A 21,262-nucleotide genomic window follows, 5' to 3' on the forward strand; every position below is an offset into this window, starting at 1 on the left:
AGTGGACCAAATGTTCTAATTCTGCTACTTATCCTATGATCTTATGGTCTTCACAATCTTTCTTCTTCATGTACTTATCTAGCTCCCACTTCAATGGATCTGTTCCTCACCTTAATTTCTCCACATTCTCAACCCTCTCTGAATAAATAAGTTGCTCTAGAATTTCTTATTGGATTCAGCGATGCTTTTATAATTCTGCACTTTCTCTTCCCTGTCGTCTTGCAAATATATTTTTAGGGAAGCTAAAAGCTTGGAAATCTGAAATTAAAAAGTCCACATTATCTGTGAGAAAAGATAGGATTGTTACAGATGCGCAATTTCTTCAACAGTTTTTTTTGGAGCAAAAATGTTAATAAGCCTGGTTCAGTGTCAGATTCTAAAGCTGCTGTCTCCCCCAGGTTCTCCACTTCAACAAGGAGCGGCAATGCTGCACTCCCAGCACAGAGGGCGCTCCAGGACCTGGTCCTCCTGATCCCGTCAGGCAGTGGGAGTGCGAAGATGGCGGCGTCCATAGGAAGGCTGCTGCAGGCTGTGGAGCAGCCTCTGGGCAGGGGCCTGAGCGCCAACCGGCAGGTAGGGCGGCCTTGCAAACACTCGGGTGCTGGGGTTGGCTAAAGGTGAAGCGAAGACCCGCGGCCATCACCTTGGAGCGCGGCCAGCGGCAGCTATCAGTGAATACATTGTCCCTTTGATCGCTCCTGGCTGGGGTTTACCCTCTGTCTTGACGGCCCGCATTTCAGCTGCAAGGACCATCAACAGGCGAACCCGATCAATAAGACATAGGAGCAGTAGTAAGCCATTCAGTCCATTGACCCTGCTCCTCCATTCAGTGAGATCTTATCTGATCTGATAATCATAGAGTCATAGACATGTACAGCTCAGAAACAGACCCTTCGGTCCAACTATTCCGTGCCAACCATATATCCTAACCTAATCTAGTCCTATTAGCCAGCACTTGGCCCATATTCCTCCAAACTCTTCCTATTCATATACCCATCCAGATGCCTTTTACATGTTGTATTTGTACCAGCCTGTACCACATCTATTACTGGATTAGTGGTGCTGGAAGAGCACAGCAGTTCAGGCAGCATCCAAGGAGCAGCGAAATCGACGTTTCGGGCAAAAGCCCTTCATCGTACCACACCTATCCCTACTGCATCCTCACACCCCCTTATCTGCAGCTTCCCTTACACCCACCCCCAGCCCTGAAGAAGGGTTACACCAGAGACGTTGACTTCATCTTCTGATGCTGCCTGGCTTGCTGTGTTCTTCCAGCCTCCTGCCTGTCTACCTTGCATTGCAGCATCTGCAGTTTTTTTTTGTCTCCACTACTTCCTCTGGCAGCTCATTCCACACACACACACACACCACCCTCCATGTGAAAAATGTGTCCCTTTTAAGTTTTTCCTCTCTCACCCTAAATCTATGTCCTCTAGTTCTGGACTCTCCCACCCCAGGGAACAGACCTTGTCTATCAACTCTACTTTCCTAACTTTTCTCCACAAATCTTAATTCTCTTATTCATTAAAAATCTGTCTCAGCCTTGAATATATTTAATGATTATAGCCTCAACAGCTCTTTTCTGTCAAGACTTCCACAGAATCCTTACCCTCAGAAAAATAAGTTCTTCCTCACAACTGTTTTAAATGGGATTCTGAGATTATTCTGAGATTATTGCCTTTATTCTGAGATTATTGCCCATGTCCACATCTATTCTGTCAAATCTCCTAAGAATCTTGCACATTTCAATAAGGTTGCCACTCGTTTTTCTAAATGTGAAATTTGTATAGTTGAAACATATTCAACCCCTCCTTTTAAATCAGTCCTTCCATACTTGGGATTAGCTTAACAGCCAAATGAACCTTCTCTGGATTACCTCCAGTATATGTTTCCTGACATAAAGGTCCCACCCAAAACCGTTCACGTTATTCCAGCTATAGTCTAAATAGCACCTTGTATAGATTTAGGAACAGCTCCCTGTTTTTATATTCCATTGCCTTTGAAATAAAGGCCAACATTCAATTTCACTTCACAATTACCCACTGAACTTATCTGCTAACATTTTTATGATTTATTTAATGAGGACTCCCACATCTCCTTCTGCAATAGCTTTTATTACTCTTTCTAAATTTAAGTAATATTGAACTCCTCTATTTTTCCTGCCAAAGTACATAACCTCACATTTTTCTACATTATATTTCATCTGCCAAATTTTGTACACTCAATTAACCTGTCTATATTCCTTTTGCAGACTCTGTCATCTTCACCACTTGGCTTCCAATTGTTTTTATGTCATCTATGAACTTGGTTATAATATATTTGCTTTCCTTATCCAAGTCATTAATATATATTGTGGGTAATTGTGTGCTCCCAGCACAATTCCTTTGTTGAACTCCACTAGTTACAGGTTGTTATCATGAAAAATGCCCCATTTATCCCAATATTCTGTCTTCTGTTAGTTAATCCAATCCTCTATCCATGCTAATATAATTCCTCCAACACCATTGACTCCTTATTAAATGTCCTGCCTTATCAAACACCTTCAAAAAGACAAATACATTTCATCCACAGGTTTCTCCCTTTATCTAACTTGCTTGTTACCTCCTCAAAGAATTTTAATAAATGATTTGTCCTCCATGAAGCCATGCTGATTCTGCTTGATCATATTTCTAAATATTGATGAAGGAGTTGTTTATCATGTGATTCTTAGTAAGAACGTGGACAAAACAAAACATTATAAGAAAACCATAGTTATGTGCTGCTTTTGACTCATTGTATCAGATCTCTCCTGTCACTAAGACCAGCAGTCTATTTTCATTTCTGCCACTAATATAGTTTCATTATCTGTAAGGTTCACTGCAGCAACTCACCAAAGCTCCTCTGACAGCACTGTCCAAAACCCATGAGCTTTCCCATCTGGGGGAACACCACCTGCAAGTTTCCCTCTAAGCTGCTTAGCATCCTCACTTGAAAGGACATTGCCATTATTTTATTAATACTGAGTATTGTCACATTGACTGCCTTCTTTGACAGCATTGTCGGTGTCCCTGTATGTCCAAGGACTGCCGCAGTTTAAGAAAGCAACTCACCACCGCCTTTCCAAGGCAATTCGAATTAGGCCATAAAAACTGCACTATCCAGTGATTTCCTCCTCCTATGAAGGAATTACAAAAAGGGGAACTCAGCCCGTAAGCAAGATTTGGAAGAATTGATTGAAGGAACTGAAGGTGACAGTAAAGATGCAGACTTTGAAGACATCTTTAAAGCTGGGGAGGGATGGAGGGAGGTGAAGGGTTAAGGAAGGGAATTCTGTAGTGGAGGAATGTGAAGATTAAAGACTGTCCCTTTTACTGATAAATAACAAAAAATGTGATACATGTTAAGCAGCAGCATATGGGTGGAAGAGGTTTAAGGAGTAGACTACAGAGATTTGTAAACAGTGTTTCATTGAGTCAGTTAGTGAACTAATTGCAAGTATAATGTTAAGTCACAAAAGAATGTTTGTCTGCCTGACAGGTTTGCCAAGGCCTGGAAGCACTACTTAGTCCCGTAAAGCTGTGTGCCTCTGCTGCCATCATTACTGTGAGAACAAAGAAGAGACATTATGTTCCACCACGTAAACAGGACAGCTCCGTTGATCAGGAGAAAGCAGCTCGGGCTGCAGGACTGGTAATTCGGCAGCAATACATGGAACGACCCATCAACATATCGTGTACAGGTAAAGGAGCTCTACGTTTAACAGCACAGAACATGCAATGCATGAAGTTTCAAAGGAAACCAAATAGTGTTGGAAGAGCTTAGTGAATGATTCCCACCCAGATCTGACAAAACAATTTTTACTGTACAGTTGGCCATTTTTTATTTTTGATGCAAAATCATCTTGTTTCTCATGAGATTCTTTTTAAAAGGAAACACTTATATCATTTTACAGCGATTGATGCTGTCATGACAGTTTGGTTTTAGATTTTTTTTAGTTGGAGGAAGTGATGTAACTTTAACCTTATTTCTTTCCTGCTCCTTGTCTCCCATCCAACAACATTAATCTCACTATAGCAGAGTCCTACCAGTATTGGATACTCTTCAGTACCTTCCATGTAAGCGACCATTCTATGTACATGGCCTTATGCATTGTTTATTGAGAAATGACTTTCGAAGGGAACAGTCCTTGCGGAAAGCAGAGAGGCATGGGGAGGGGAAAATGTTCTTGGTGGTGGGGTCTAGATGGAGTTTCCGCCAACTCCTTCCCCTACAACTGGAAAAGATGCAAAACCTGCTGGTACACCACCCACCTCACCTCCAACTAGAGCCCCAAGTAGTCTTTCCAGGTGAGACAGAGGTTCACCTGCCTCTGTTCCAACCTAGTTTACTGCAATAGGTGCTCCCGGTGTGGTCTTCTCTAAACTGGGGAGACCGACTGTAAACTTAGGGAAAGGTTCACTGAGCATCACAGCCGGTCCCATTGGGGCCGACCGGACCTCTCAGTCTCCACCCATTTTTATTCCCTATCCCACTCCCTTTCTGACATGACCATCCTTGGCCTCCTCCATTGCAGCAATGAAGCGCACTGCAAATTGAAGAAACAACACCTCATCTTCCACCTGGGCAGCCTACAGCCTGGATGACTCTGCATTGAGTTCTCCAATTTCAAATAACCTCCCTTCCCAGCCCTTCACTCCTCCCTACCACCAACTGGATTAATTCCTCCCATTGACCAACCAGGTCGTACCCTCCACCTGTCTTCACCTATCCCCACTTCACCACCCTGCCCTCGCCACCCCCTTTATCTGCAGCTCCCCCTTAACCCACCCCCAGTCCTGAAGAAGGGTTACACTCAAAATGTCAGCTTCTCCACCTACTGATGCTGTGTGGCTTACTGTGTTCTTCCAGCCTCCTGCCTGTCTATTTTGGATTCCAACATCTGCAGTTTTTTTTTGTTTCTAACCAATAGTTCTTACTGGCAACGTGCATTTTTTTGATGCAAAAACATTGTGTTTGTCATGAGATCCGTTTTGAAAGGATAACGTTTATACAGTTGTAACACAAATTGCTGCCTGGTATGACAGATGGTGACTCTGTGTCTTGCCGTTAAGAAGGGACTGGTTTCTTACAAGGGCTGAGATTATATCAAGCAAGATTCTTTACAGATAACATGTAATTAGTGCGCACTAGTTTTATCATCTGAGATGTATGATGAGACATTTTGCAGTGAATTTGTTTTTTGTCTTTCCCAGGAGATTACAAGACTGGTGTGAGACTAGAGGGAATTGGTACCCTGGCTGTTGTAGTGTGGGCAGCTTGAATTGCCAACTGATGTCATCTTGCTATTCATCTTGGCTGTTAACCACATTGTTACGTCTTTTCTGTAGCTGGAATATTTGATCCATATGTTCCACCTGAAGGTGATGCTCGCATGTCCTCCCTAACAAAAGCAGGATTTAAACAACGTTTAGAGCAGACCAAGCAAAGTGCAGCCTCACAGCTTGCGTAAGTTACCATTGTGCAATCTGACTGAGTAATGAAGCACCGCTTCTCAAATGGTTTTGGGTTTGTTTTAGTGCTTTTGAGAAAACAGATATCTATGAAATAGATATAGGCAAAAGTGAGGACTGCAGATGCTGGAAACCAGAGTTTAGATCAGAGTGTTGCTGGAAAAGCACAGCAGGTCAGGCAGCGTCCGAGGAACATCCATGTTTCAGGCAAAAGCCCTTTATCAGGAATGATGATGGGCTTTTGCCTGAACCGTCGATTTTCCTGCTCCTTGGATGCTGCCTGACCTGCTGTGCTTTTCCAGCAACACTCTAATCTAAAAAATGAAATAGATGTGCCTGCTTCTCACTGTAAAGTGTGTAGATCGTTTGTGTGATGTTTCATCCACTCTGTAGCTGGCTCCAGGCCACTGCTTACTTTTAACCATGAATTCACCCTGACCACAGTTCCATAGGCAGTTGTTCACTTGTGTGTCCTGCCACATTTGCTAACCTTCTCATGCTGTTTTAGTCTTTAAGGCTCCTGGCCATTATTGAAGCCCGACATGAGAATCGAGTATTTGCACCCTATAGCTAGAGGAGGGGAGACCCCAGTCAGAGAGTGACCTGCAGGATTCTTGTTTGCCAGATGCTGCCTGCTGCTAGAAGTTGCGGATTTGTTGAATCCAGGATTGGACCTGGCAGGAATGCGACCCATAGTTGGCACTCATTGCCTGTGTTCGTACATGAAGAGTGACTAATTCCAAGAGATGCTGAAGGGTGATTTATATCCAGGCAATTCATGAAATGTGTGATAGTGAGGCTGCTGAAATTTGAATCGTGTACATTACAATATCTCTTAAAATTCCACAAATAAAAGGAAATGTGGAAACATTAGATGTGTTGGAGCATAGCATGTAGCTCCATCAATGGCACCCTGCCTCTGAGTCAGAAGGTTATGGAACATTTCCCAGTCCAGAGTCTTGAGCATTGAATCTGGTAGTGAGGGACTGTTGCACTTGCTGAGAGGCAGCACTAAGAGAGCCCCTCTGTCAATGTGCTACCTCTTGGTTGTGAGTATAAGCCGAGCTCCCATCTGTGCTGTCAGCTAGGTGGGAAAGTTCCAGTGCACTAGTTCAAACGTGAGAAGGGCACAGACGCTGATATCCTGGTAAATACTTCTCCCTCAATCCATGTTGGTGGCCAGTCATCACATTCCTATGAGGGTGAATCTTGCCTTGTATAATTGGTTGTGAGGGGCTCTGCAACTATCTGAGTCCATAATTAATGCATGGTTTCCCACCTGAAACAGTTGAATTGTGCAGCATCTAATAGTTTAGTTTTATCACTGAAAGTGGGGCATGAAAATGGGCCAAGTAGAACATGATAAAATCCCTTCCTTGGCTATTAATGTTCACCAGAAATAAGTTAAGGAAGATTGAATCCCCAGGGACCTGTCCCAGTTTCACAATTAATCAATGTTAATTTCAGAAACTCAATGTGAGGTAACTTGGTAAAATCCTGTAGTGAATAAGAATCTTGTGCTGATTCAGTGTAAGTGGTGAGAGGGAGCCTGCTTTCACCTGAGCAATCATTGACCTGCTTTAATTGAATGCAAAGTAAATGTCAATTGCACCCTCTGTGACTTAACTGGTTAAGTCTGTGTTTACAAACATAAAAAGATGGAATTATTCATTGACTTATAGTGTAATAGATGTAGAATTGTACAGCATGGAAACAGACCCTTCAGTCCAACTTGTCCGTGCTGATCAGATATCCTGAATTAATCCAGTCCCATTCGCCAACATTTGGCCCATATCCTGTAAACCCTTCCTATTCATGCACCCCTCCAGATGCCTTTGAAATGCTGTAATTGCACCAGCCTCTTTGAGGTTACTGCATCAACACACATTGCCATGTCTTATTAAGCCAGAAAGAGAGACACTTTGTCTGTGTCTCCTCCCTTACCACCACCGTAACCAAAGTTAGTACTGAGGAAACTGCTCTCAGTCATGCTGGTTGGATGATAGTGCTTCCAATTTTCCTCAATGTCCTTAGGTCAGGGAGAGGAGGCTCCTGCCAACATTCCTATCGACTGTGTGCGGCCTTCTCTTGGAAGTTGAGTGACGGCAGGAATGGCATTGAATGCGAGCTGCCCACGGTACGATGCACTGCACTGGACAAAGGGGCTGCACTCCAAAAGCTTGTGATTTCAAATGACCCTATTGGATTATAACCTGATGTTGTGTGACTTCTGATTTTGTGCACCCCAGTCTAACACCGCCACCTCAACATTGTACTTGAAAGAGATACTGGAGGATTATTGATCCCCATGAAATTCATGAGGTTGAAGCATCATGGATAAAAGCAGGCAGGATAAGTCAATAGTGTGATGTGGTTGAGCTGTGGTTGAGGAGATTATTGGAATTTAACCTTTATTCCAGCTTAGTGTCTCTGTCCTTGGGCAGCAAGGAAGTCAGTTCTCAGTAATGGTGACTAACAGACTTTCTTTTAACAGAATCCGAAAGGTGAAAGAACATGATCAAGAATTCCGCTCCAAGGACTTTGCCTCAAAGGCCCAAGATATTTATATAGAGGCACACAACTGCCTTGTGAAGTGAGTAACATTTCCAGTGAAGCTTCACTCAAGTAACTGAGCATTTTCAAAACATTGTTCTGTTTATTCTTGCTATGGTGGGTCAAGGGGTTCCACTAAGTAATTCAACGAGTCACTATCTCTGGCACATCCTCCATTTTGACTGTGCAGTCAGACCAGTACGTTACTCCAATCCTGGTCATTCAAGCATCTCCTGATTTTTGCCATTGCATCTTGCTCTTCAGATATGTATGTCCTAAGCTAAGAAATTGCTTCTTCCAACTTGCTTATCTCTCTTTAAATTGGTCCTTAACATCTGCCAGTTTGGGTGATCTGCAGTAGCTTGGTGACTTGGTGTCAAATATTGGCTCTGTCAATTCCTGTGAATGGGAATGATGCTCCTGTGAAGGGTATTGGAACATTTGTCTACATTAAAGGCAACCTACTTTGTTGTTGATGCCCCAGTCTTGATTGTGTAGCTGGGGAGGGTTTCTGCAGGGTAGGAGAGAGGGAGAAGAAATGTAAGAGCACTATTTTGGGTCTCTTAGTGACCAATTGCAAGGGCATCATGTTGGATAAAATGCTGAGTCATCCCAGCAGCTTTTCAACTGGGTGTTCTGAGATGTGCTCCTTGGAAAAGGAGACCTTAATTTGTGGGGGATTGTCATCTAAGTTGCACTATTGTTGGCTTTCTCCTGAGTCTCCAGGTTTTCTGGGCCACAGTACATTTGTTGTTGATGCTTCTAGGTTCTCAGTTATATGCCTCCAGAGGTGAAACTGCTTGTGATGTGTTCTTCCAAGTCTGTGCCAGACATGTGTTCAGTAAATTCAGTGATCAATGTTTTGCAGTATTCCTGCTCTGACTCCAAGCTCAGCAGATGTCTACGTGCCACCCATAACACAAGTGGGAAGGTCTGTGCGTCTGAGACAGAGACTGGAAGATTTGAGTCCAAACCTTAGACCGTTACTCTGTGTGTTACACAGGGACCACTACATAGTGAGATCTATATTTCCAAGGCAGCATTAAACTGAGGCCTCTCTCGGGCGAACCATTTAATGGCCGTGCTTCAAGTAAAAGCAGAGAAATTCACCTCATTGTCTGGCCAATATTTATCCAGTCAGCAGTACCTCATCTGGTCTTTACATCACTGCAGTGTGTGGAAGCTTGCTGTGTGAAATTAGAGTGCACCATTTCCTACATTGCAATAATGACTACATTTACAAGGCTTTAAGTTTGGTGTGAAGCATTTTGGGAAATTCAGAGATTGTATAAAAGCAAATTTTTAAAAATTATAAATGATGTATTTGACTCTGACTCTATGACTGAATACATGAAAACAAACATACAATCTTTTATTGAATGTTACTTCTTTTACACTGACTAATTGATGATTCAAATGGCTGATGTTTCCAAACGTCTCTTCCTGTGGTTTGCTTTTGACCTCATCCTGCCTCAGAATTCGAAAAGTTTTGTAATTTTATTTGAGTTCTGGTTTGTGGAATTTTTTCCAGCTGGATCTCAAATGCATTTTCTGATCTCCAAAGCTATTACTTGGAATATGTCAGAAGAGTATTTGCTGGGCTGGGCATGGGCTGGATGTACACTGCGGCCAGTCCTTATGTGAGTGCTGACAATGAGCTCCAGCAGCTGATTCGACTGCATGAAGCAGAGACAGTTTGTACACCATTGCAGTAGGAAGTTACTGGATAGAGATTGGGGTAGACAACGGACCATTTGGCTAAGAGCCCCTCAGAATACCTCACAGTTTATTACAGTGGCTTCCTGGGTTTTAGCGTGGGGTGCTTTTTCAAGAGTTTGCTTTGCTGAAGCCTGGACACTCAGCAAATGTTGTAAAGATCTGTGTAGGTTCCACTTATTAAATTTCCACCAGGGAGTAAGGACCTCAGCTTTGTGAGACAATAGTGAAGCTAGGATTATTTCCCTTAGGGCAGAGGAGATTAAGGGAAGATTTAATAGATGTGTTGAAATTGATGGAGACTTTTTAACAAAACAATTAAGAAAATGATTCTCCAGATGGAGGGGGCAAAATAATGCAAACGGAGTTGAAAATTGTTTTTAAGTAGAGACTGTAAAAAGGTTGGTGGAAGCACATTCTAAATTAACTTTGAAAAGGAAGTTAGATAAATACCTGAAGAGGAACTGGATGAAGAACAGAGAAACAGACTCATTGGAAAGACCTTTCAAGAAACCAACAAAAGAGCAACGGGCTAAATAGCTGTGAGATTCATGATTCTAGTTTTATAATTCATTCAAAGGATGTGGACATCACCGACCAGGCCCGTGTTTATTGCCCATCCCTAATTAAGAGTCAAGCAAATTGCTGTGGGTCTGCAGTCATATGTAGGCCAGACTGGGTAAGGATAGCAGTTTCATTCCCTAAAGGATTTTAGTGAGTCAGATGAATTTTTCCAATAATTGGCAGTGGTTTCATGGTCATCATTAGACTCAGTAGACAATAGGTGCAGGAGTAGGCCATTCTGCCCTTCAAGCCATCAATTTCAGACTTGAGTTTAAGTTCCACCATCTGCCATGGCAGGCGTTGAGCCCAGGTCCCCAGATCGTTACCTGGGTCTTTGGATTAACCGTCTCGGAGTGATAATACCACTAGGCCATCATCTCCCCTTAATTCTATTTCCTGCTGCATTGAACTGTAACTGATGGGAACTCAGTAATTTGTTTCCCTGAGAAATTATAAACATAAAATAATTTTTAAAAAAATTTATGTTTACAGTTTTGACAAAGTATTACTTCACAAGTTGGTAACCGAGCGCTGTTATCCGGTAAGTACATTTCTCATACTAATGATTTTATCTTTAAAGATCTTTTTAAGATGTATTTATTTTAAAAAATAATAATTTTGCATTGGCTTGAGAAGATTGGTCCAAATTATTGGAAGGAGATCTTGGAGTAGCCTGGATTGACCTTCCCTCTTTCCATTGAGTAGCTAAAACAAGTGTCACTGCTGTTCCCTTCAGGATATGGTGCGTGGCAACAGGTACAAGACCATTTGCTGGAGGTTTCTGCAGTCGCTGGAAGCACCGAAGTTGGTGCATGTCCGATGTCCTGACATGGTCAGCAAAGGAAACCTCTACGGTCAGGTTACCGTAAGATTTCACACTCAGCAGGTATCATCACTCAGCTGTGTTCTGCATTGAATATAGGAGAATCCAGTGAATGAGAAAATCATAAAATAAAGATAAGGAGAAGCTAGGGTTATTCTCCCTAGAAGCTGTGTTTAAAAATTGATTTGACAAGAGATGTTTAAAATCCTGAAGGGTTCAGTTGGTGTAAATCCAGATAAACTGTTTCTGATAGCTGAAATATTACAAGAGGGGATAGATCTCAAGATTGGGGCATATTTTTAAAGTGAGAGGAGAAAGATTTTAAAAAAGAGATGAGGGAAAATTTATTTTATACAGTAGTTCGGGTGTGGAAGTGGTGGATGCGGTACCATTACAACGTTTGAAAGACATTTGGATAATCTCATGAAAAGAAATGTTTGGTAGGGCATAGGCCAATCACAGGCAGGTGGGACTAGTTTAGTTTGTGATTATGGTCAGCATGGACTGGTTAGACTGGAGGGTCTATTTCTGTACTGGCTGATTCTGTGACTCCGTAAAACAGATTTTAGGGTGAGAAACTAAAGAACCAGAGATGATGAGAGCATTTTTTTAAAAATTAAATTCATTGAATAGTTAGAATTTAGAACACACTGATTGATACAGTGTTGGATGCAAATTCAGTGTTAGCTATCCAAAGAGTATGGGATGATTACTTGAAAAGGAAGAGCATTGCAGGGATATGGGGTAAGAGCTGAATGCTCTTTGAAAGAACCAGAAAAGATTTGATGGATAGAATGGCCTTTTCCTGTGTTGTATTATTCTATGATTTTATAGGATTAGCAGCTGAATGGCTGTTGTGCAATAAGAGAAATTTCCGTAACCTGTCCAGACTCGCTTATTAATGTTGATAGAACTTGCAGGACAGAAGCAGGCCGTTCAGCCCCACTAGTCCATGTTGGTGTTTATGTTCTGCACAAGCCTTCTACCCCACTTCATCTCTACCTATCACCATATCCTGTGTTCCTTTCTCTCGCATATTGCTTCCCTTAGTTAAAAATCACACAACACCAGGTTATAGTCCAACAGGTTTAATTGGAAGCACTGACGTTCAGAGTGCTGCTCCTTCCTCAGGTCGCTGATAATACAACCACCTGATGAAGGAGCGTCGCTCCGAAAGCTAGTGCTTCCAAATAAACCTGTTGGATTATAACCCGGTGTTGTGTGATTTTTAACTTTGTACACCCCAGTCCAACACCGGCATCTCCAAATCATTGCTTCCCTTAAATGCAGTGATACTAATCCCCTCAAACATGCCATATATTAACAAGATCCACATTCAGCCACATTCTGGTTAAATACATTTTCTTGTGTTTATTATCAAAGTTATTGATGACTATGTTACATTAATGACTCTAAAGTTTTAGACTCATGATTCCATAAATCCAGCGCTCAAACATAGCTTCACACACATAAGTCTTGCATATGCCAGTTACTGCTTATTAAGATCACAGACACATTCAAGACAAGGTTTCTGATGTGATGCCATTGGTAAATTAGATCATTTGTTGTTGCTCAGAGATGGAATCTTTGCTGTGACGAGTGGAATTTTCTAGCTAGTTTCTCCTCCTTTTCACTCCATTTCTAAATTATTTGAAGACCCCACCAAATGTCTGGGTCATTGGTCCAGACTGGAATTGAAGGAACCAAAGCATGTTAACATACTACAAGTAAAAAGGGCTTCTGTTTTTGATCAGCAGTAAATCCATTAAACTAAAGATGTTTTGAACTAACATGCGAAGAAATAGTGCCAGATGCCAATTGTGGTTTAAAGCTGTCACACCTAGAAACCATATATTTGCCTTCTACATCAAACAGTCTCTGCCTTTGTGTTTCCAGATGGTTAAATATTATTTTGCTGACTTGCAAAACTAATGCTTGCTAGGCAAAAATGTGAACAAACATTACAAATAATACATTTTATGTCTTACCATTAGCTCATCTTGCTGAAATGAACAGGACAGGACAGGACAGCACTGTCTCTAAGTCAGGATCTGTAAGAATCATGTTGCAACAAAGAATTAGGGACCTGAGCACATTGTGTCTGTGCTGGTTCTTTGAAAATTAGACCCTTTCCCTAAATATTTCTCTATCTGGTATTGTCCAGTTCTCTTCTGCATATCATTTTTGAGTTTACTCCTTCAGGCAGTGTATTCCATATCATAACTAGCTGTGTGAAAAAAGTTTCCTCACCTCCCTGCTTGGGTTCTAGTTCTTTGACCAATTACTTCAAATCTGTGCCCGTTGGTTACTCACCCACCTGCCACTTTTTGCATTTCAGATCAAATGTGCATAAAAGAAAAAAATCATTAAGTTCCTATTTTTTTGGAGCAACTTAAGTGGGCAGGTGTTAAAATAGAAGATACTTTTGTTCTTGCTGAGGAACAGATTTTCTTCCCCTTTGGGAACTGCTTTGTCTCCAGTTCCCCAAAGAGAGCTGAAATGGGTTCAGCCTGATTATTTGTTTCAGTAACTGCTTATGAATCATTTCCAAAGTTCTAATATCCTGTTTATTACAACTGTAAACATTATTTGTCACAAACTATTTATAATGTGGGTATTCAGTTTTATACCTCTGTGTGTATAACAAATCCATTGGGTGCGGATCATGGCTGAATTTTAAATTAACATATTTTCTCACTTTTCTCAACCCTCGTTTTTAAATCCCTCCCTATCTCTCTAATGTCCTGCAGCTCCACAAATATCCAAATTATCTGAACTTGTACAATTCTAGTCTCTTCAATATCACAATCTGAATCACTTCTCTACTCGTGGCCACATCTTCAGTTGCCAAGGCCGTACATTCTGAAAGCAGCACCCCCCCCATCTTCAGTTGCCAAGGCCGTACATTCTGAAAGCAGCACCCCCCCCCCCCAACATCTTTCTTGCTTTTAAGCTGCTCTTTTAACTGAATGTTTGCCCATCTGTCAATCTAGGTAGCTTGTTGTCAAATTTGCTTCATAAATTGTACGCAGCTGTGAAGCATTGGGGATTGTTTGCAACATTAAAAGACTTTCTAAATACTAGTCATTGTTCTAGCCATCTATATGTTCTATGTTTTGAAAGATTTTGAAAGGGTTATGTATCCCTTAAAGGAATGGAGTTGTGACAACCGTGATAGATTTCAGACATTATTTTCAGTTTCTCCTTATCCACTTGTTTCTGTTTTGTCATTAAATTGCCTTCACGTATCCATTCTTCAATAAGTTGAATAAATCTGACATTGATAGGACATTAACCATCACAGCAGATAAACCATAAACTGCTATCTCTGCCCTCAGACCTTGGCAATTTATGATCGATTTGGTCGTCTGATGTATGGCAATGAAGATCTACCGAAAGATGTCCTGGAGTACGTAGTGTTTGAGAGACATTTAGTTAATCCCTATGGTTTGTGGAGAATGCATGGAAAGATAGTACCTGCATGGGCTCCTCCCAAAGACCCAATCATTAAGGTAATTTGTGTGTTTTCAGATGGCCTGATCTCTCTCCATTTGCTAATATAAAAGTTAGGATTGAGTGTCTAACCATAAAACAGGCACCGAACTGTATGCAGCTCTGTCTAATTATTCCTTGCCCTCTAGCACCACTTCACCTAATGGTTATTTATGCTTGACTCCTTCATGAGCTCTGTCCTAGGAAATCATTAGTTTATAATAGCCCCAGTGTTTAATTTCTGTGTCTGTGTAGCCTCTGGAAAGCCTATATGTATTTTGCTGAGCTCTGAATAACCTAATTTTTATTGCATCTGCTTCATTTGCTCCTGTTTTTCTGGGAGGGGATTACTGTTTTTTTTTATAACTTTAAATAAGGCTTTCAATTTATTGAGTTTCATGACCGGCAGAATGAAGTTTAATTCATTCGAATCATCATCATGAGAGGCAGTCATGAGGTTTCACCAATGATTCCGAATAGTGACAGCAACTACAACATAGAACAGTACAGCACAGGAACAGACCCTTCAGCCCGCAATGTTGTGCCGAACATGATGTTAAATTAAACTAATCCCTTTTACCTGCTCTTGGTCCATATCCCTCCATTCCTGATATATCCACGTGCTTATCTAAAAGTCCCTTAAACATCCTTATCGTATCTGCCTTCACCATCTCCCCGGCAGTGTGTTCCCACCTCTACCACTTCCTGTGTTAAAAAACTTGCCCCTCACATCTCCTTTGTACTTTTCCCCCTCTCACCTTAACTGCATGCCCCTTGGTATTGGACATTTTAACTCTAGGAAAAAGATTCTGATTGTCAACCCTATCTGTACATAGACTTCTATCATCTCCCCTTAGCCTCCACAACTCCAGAGAAAACAACCCAAGTTTTTCTAGCCTCTCCTTTTAGCTGATACCCTCTAACCTAGGCAGCATCCTGGTAAACCCTTTTTGCACCCTCTCCAAAGCCTCTAAACCTTCCTTTAACGTGGTAACCTGAGTTGAAATCAGTGCTCTAAGTGTGGCCAAACCAAAGTCTTATAAAGCTGCAACGTGACATCCTGACTCTTGTACTCAATTCCCTGACCAATAAAGGCATGCATGCCATATGCCTTCTTTACCACCCTGTCTCCTTGTGTGGCCACTTCAGGGAGACTGTTTGGAAAATGCACAATTTTACCAACAGCAACAGAAAACTGTGGAATCTGAATAAAAAGGCTGCAAAATCATTCCCAAACTCGCAAGATTGGTGCATCCTTAGCACCTAGAAAGGAAAGTGAGGTGCTGTCTGTTAAAACAGGAGAATGTTTTGTTAAAATTCTAAAAGAGAAATATCTGGCAATGTGACGAGGATGAATTTCTTTTAAAAGCCTGGCCACGTTCGCGTTAAATGTATCACTGAGTGTCAGTGTGTGTGGTATTTGTGGCTGGACTTACTGATGAATCCTGTTTTTCAGTTGTACAGTATTCCAGCAAGAACAACTAACATTTTATTTAAAGAAATATTAAATTTGATTTATCTTTAAATTCTAGACCATTATGATCCCTGCACCCAAACTCGAGCCATGGGAAGAGATTGAGGTGAAGAATATTGAAATCCCCAAACCTGAATCCGTACAATGGAGCAAGTGAGGAGCAGCGCAGTGTGAGAGGGACTGGAAATTGTGTTTGAGCTGTACTGCTTTCCCTGGGGTTTCATGTTTCATTCAATACGGTGGACATGAGTTGAATTTTTACACACCACATTGTCCTTTGTTCATGAGCTTTAGTCTGTGAGGAAAATCTGGATAATGCAAATCCCCCTCCACTAAGAGTCAATGTATGTCAGAACACATCAGTTTTCCTTCAGCCCTAAGATCACTTAAACCTGGAATCAGTGCCAGAATTCCCTTTTCTCAGTCTAATTTCAGAGTGAGCTTCTTTCAGTTTTTATTATCCCAAGCATTTATTTCTGAGCAGTTGCTCCAACCTAATACATTTTTGGCTCCTGAAAGCTAGGTTTAACATGAGATATACACACATTTTTAGCTTTATTTTAAAATTGTAGTGAATACTGTTTTAACTTGTTTCTTATATAAAGACCTAGAGAAATCTCCTGGTTATTTATCACTGATACATTCAAACATCTATATAAGGAGAGAACAAAGAACATGGAATTTATCTTAAACAAAAACCAAAAGAACTGCAGATTGCAGTAAATCAGAAACAAAAGCAGAAATTGCTGGAAAAGCTCAGCAGGTCTGGCAGCATTTATGGAGAGAAATCAGAGTTAATGACCCGACCCGAAACGTTAACTCTGATTTCTCTCCACAGATGCTGCCAGACCTGCTGAGCTTTGCCAGTAATTTCTGTTTTTGTTTGGAATCTATTCTCTAGTATTAATTCTGCATTGGTTTTCACTGCATCCAATGTAGAGTAATTAATACTCAGGATGAGTGCTGAAGTTGTAGCTTAATGGGCCAAGTTTAAAGGTGGGGAATTTCAAGGTTTTCAGGGAGACCTTACGTGATCTAGGGAATAAGGTGAACCTTCAGATCAGGTGCCAGTCTTGCAACTTATTCCCTAGGATTGACTTCCAGATTGAATGAAGCGTTCCAATTTGTAAATAATGTTAAAGAGCTCTGATTTGGAGTTCAAGGTTTACTGTTTCTCTTTAATAATGAATAAAATCTTAAATATATGTATTGTGTGTAAAAAGCACAAGGTTTAATACATGTACGTGTCGACTGTAAGCTGTAAAGTGGAATGATGAGGCTTGGATTCAACCTCTCATCTATAGGTTCCTATGTGATGTTTCCAACCTGTCAATCAGAGACTTAGTGCTTCCTTATGGGGAAGGAAGGTGGGTGAGCCAGTAGTTGTTTGAGCACATGTGTGGAGGACTTCATTACCACGTATTATGGGCACTAAACTGAAAGAAGAATGTGCACCTATCAAACGCCTTGTGCCAAAACAAACAAATACTTTATTTCATTTGTTTACTGTTATAGAAATGCAGTTGCCAATTGTGTGTCTGGCAGTGTTATAACAAATAGGTAATTTGTTTTGTTGATTTCATTAAAGCTTCTCAAAGTATAAATTAACAAAAATATAAGCCACATTACACAGAGAGCTTCCAATTTCACACTGCCTTATTATCTTGTTATTCCCAGTCTCATTTGCTCTTTGTCAACAGTGCAGTAGCATATTTTGCAGCTGAGAGGACCGATGCGACCTCATTTTAACATATCTTCTGAAAGATTGCACCTCCAAATGGTGTAGCAGTTCCTTTGTACTGACATGGCGCAGTCTGGCTGAAGGTGGGGAGAATTGCATTGTGATAGTAAATGTTTATATATTTGTTGATAACTTTAAAATGTGAGGTTAGCGTAGATATTTTGTGCGCAGCAATGTCAGTATTGCAAACTTCATTGCCCTGGGCTCTATCAGTGCTGCGTCATATTTGTATTGGGTATTTTGACCAATTTTGCATCTATTATTTGGAGGTGCCTTTTCACAGATACTGAGATGGCCAGTACACATGTAACCAACTCCATAGTTGTAATATTTCTGCCCTTTATTAGTAACAGGGAACTGACTCGTGACAACCCATCTTAATTGTTTCTTAGTGCTGAGTGAAGTTCGATTTGTCCTTCTGATGGAGTTTGAGATTGGAAACTCCATATTAATGCAGTTAATATTTTACTTTGTTTATACGTTTAGGAGAGGTGTTTTACTCTTGAATGTTTGTGTACAAAGTGGAAGTGTTTCATTTCCAGCATTCGTTTGCAGCATGAATCATTCTCAGGTCGTATCACAAAAGCCAGATACTGACTAAATGGCTTCTAACACAATCATGTTCATTAATTCTCATCCCCAATAGTGAGGGTGAATTTCACTGATTTTTTTTAATATAAGGTATGTAACATTGAATTGTGAGCAGTTCAGAGCTGTTCACAAGGATATGGTTACTCCTATAATTTTATAAACCCAAAATGAATATAAAAGATTTGGAGCGATATGGGTTAGGAGGAGGTGGGTGGGACTAGTTTAGTTTTGGATTGTGTTTGGCATGGACTGATTGGACCAAAGGGTCTGTTTCCATGCTGTGTGACTCTGACAAAGAGAGATTCTGTGCATCACAGCATTCGGCTGGATTTCAGATCCAACATCTAACAGAATAAAGAGAAATACAGAACTTTGTTCCTGTTCCCCAGTTCTCCAGAGCGTTTTATAGCTGCAGGTTATTTTGACATGTGGTTACTGTTGTTTGTCATGAAGATCATAACCATAGCAAAGATTATTTATACTAAACTAAATGTTATCCTTTAGCTGTAAGATGATGCATCCTCCCTTAGCTCTGCACTAGATATTCTGTACTGATTCAAATTAGTTTGATGTATTTTGTGACACTCGGTCTCCAATATATTTGAGACGGACTACTATCAAACAAAAAAAATACTGAGGCATATAACAGAAATGACCCAAAGTATGGTACCAGAGTTAGGTTTGTTGAGGAAAGAGTGGGTAGAAAGTTTAAGGAGGGAATTCAGATCTTGGGATTTGGCAGCTGAATGATTGGCTGCCAACAGAGGTGCAGTTAGAATCGGGCATGTGCAAAAGACCATGAGCAAAAAGATCTCCTAGCTGTTGGCTGAAGGAGACCGCCAAGATAGGGAAGAACTAAACTGTGAAGGAATAGAGAACCATGATAAGAATTTTAAAATCAAGACATTAATGAGTCAGAAGACAATAGTGGTCAGAGGACATATGGGTAATGGTCAGTGAGACTTATTCTGAGTTTGGACGTGGAGAGCAGATGTTTTTGAATTTGTCGGGTGGAAAACTGGAGGCCAGTCAAGGATAAATTGGAATAATCAAATCTGGAAGTATGAAGAGAACCCTCTTGATGAGGGTTTCAGCGGCATAACACATGGGACCAGAAGAAGGCGATTCAACCCATTGAGTCTGCTCCACCATTCAATGAGATCATAGCTGTCCTAATAGTCCTTGACTCCATATTGAGCCTTTTCCCTGATTCTCTTACTAGAGAATGTATCTCAGTCTTGAATATACTTATTGACCCACCCTCTATGGCCCTCTAGTAAAAGAAATTCCACAGATTCACAACTCTCTGAAAAAAAAAATTCTCATCATTTATGCCTTAAAGTTGTAACCCCATATGTTGAGATTATCCTCTGGGGTTATCCTAGACTTGCCCACAAGTGCAGACAGAGGTGGAGTAAGGTGATGTTATGGAATCCAAAGTGGGAAGTCTTGGCGATGTGGTCAGTATGTGATCCAACACAACATGTAATGCAAACCAATGGTTCAGCATCAGGTAATTGTCAGGATGTTATGACATAGTCGTCACCAAAGAAAATATTTTAAATAAATTGGTGAAGCCACTCAGGCTTGAGAAAAAGAGTACAAATTAATAAGTGATCACCCTTGATACGGTTTGAATTAAGTTTTAAGTGTCACAAAGTCCTGATAACAAGTTAATCAAAGAAGCGACACTAAACGTGGTGAATTATTCTCTTGAGTTGTTCTAGTAGCAAGATAAGTGAGATCTGCTAATGACAGGAGGCATATTGGAAATAAACTGAAGCTAGCAAAGAAATATTTTTGATAACTCACTTTGTTTCCCTTTGGCACAGCACCTACAGAACCTTGCAGAATCATGCGTTGTTTAATAACCATTTTAAACATTCAGTTCACTGGTTTAGAAGCATGAACTAGGATTTGCTCAGGCATGAAGAAATGTTTGGGATAAGATGGACAAGTCAACCAAAGGTTGTTGGTTCAAATCCTGCGATGGCAAGCTGTGAAAATAAATTCCAACAAATCTATTATGATTACATTTTTCTAGTTAGTTATCTAGATTGGAGAGCCAATAACAATAATAAAGGACACTATTTTCATATAAACCACTTGAGCTAATAGCATGCGTGGTTGATTCCTGGTGTCTGTTACGTTAGCAAAGGAAGTTTATCAAAACAATCTGTCTGAATGTGACTCCATGTCCAAATTACATAACCACCTTATAAGAAAACAATAGAGTTGACATGTTTAGTGCAAGGCAATCAATATAGTTTTGATAAATCCAAATAACGAGTCTTTTGAAAAAGTAATGAAGAGGATTGATGAGGGCAGAGTGGTGGATGTGATCTATATGGACTTCAGTAAGGCATTTGACAAGGTTCCCCCTGGGAGACAGGTTAGCAAGGTTAGATCTCATTGGAATACAGGGAGAACTAGCCATTTGGATACAGAACTGGCTCAAAGGTAGAAGACAGAGGGTGGTGGTGGAGGGTTGTTTTTCAGACTGGAGGCCTGTGACCAGTGGAGTGCCACAAGGATCGGTGCTGGGTCCACTATTTGTCATTTATATAAATGATTTGGATGTGACCATAAGAGGTATAGTTTGTAAGTTTGCAGATGGCACCAAAACTGGAGGTGTATTGGACAGCGAAGAAAGTTATCTCAGATTATGACGGAATCTTGATCAGATTGGCCAATGGGTTGAGGAGTGGCTGGTGGAGTTTAATTTAGGTAAATGTGAGGTGCTAAGGGGTGACCTTATAGAGGTTTATAAAATCATGAGAATAGGATAAATAGACAAAGTCCCTTCCCTTGGGGTGGGG

The 21,262-nt window shown here is 40.8% G+C and overlaps 1 protein-coding gene across 1 annotated transcript; it reads left to right on the forward strand.

Annotated features, from left to right (window-relative positions):
• Nucleotides 1-408: 408 nt before the first annotated feature.
• mrpl45 (mitochondrial ribosomal protein L45) lies at nucleotides 409-20,238 on the forward strand. The gene is made up of 8 exons (XM_072561299.1): nucleotides 409-573; nucleotides 3,517-3,718; nucleotides 5,367-5,484; nucleotides 7,984-8,082; nucleotides 10,815-10,863; nucleotides 11,059-11,208; nucleotides 14,484-14,657; nucleotides 16,170-20,238. The coding sequence occupies exons 1-8, from the start codon at nucleotides 499-501 to the stop codon at nucleotides 16,266-16,268; spliced, it is 966 nt and encodes a 321-aa protein (XP_072417400.1). The 5' UTR covers nucleotides 409-498; the 3' UTR covers nucleotides 16,269-20,238.
• The last annotated feature ends 1,024 nt before the right edge of the window (nucleotides 20,239-21,262 follow it).

The sequence above is a fragment of the Chiloscyllium punctatum genome, chromosome 42 (assembly GCF_047496795.1).
Source record: "Chiloscyllium punctatum isolate Juve2018m chromosome 42, sChiPun1.3, whole genome shotgun sequence".
Classification (NCBI taxonomy): Eukaryota; Metazoa; Chordata; class Chondrichthyes; order Orectolobiformes; family Hemiscylliidae; genus Chiloscyllium; species Chiloscyllium punctatum.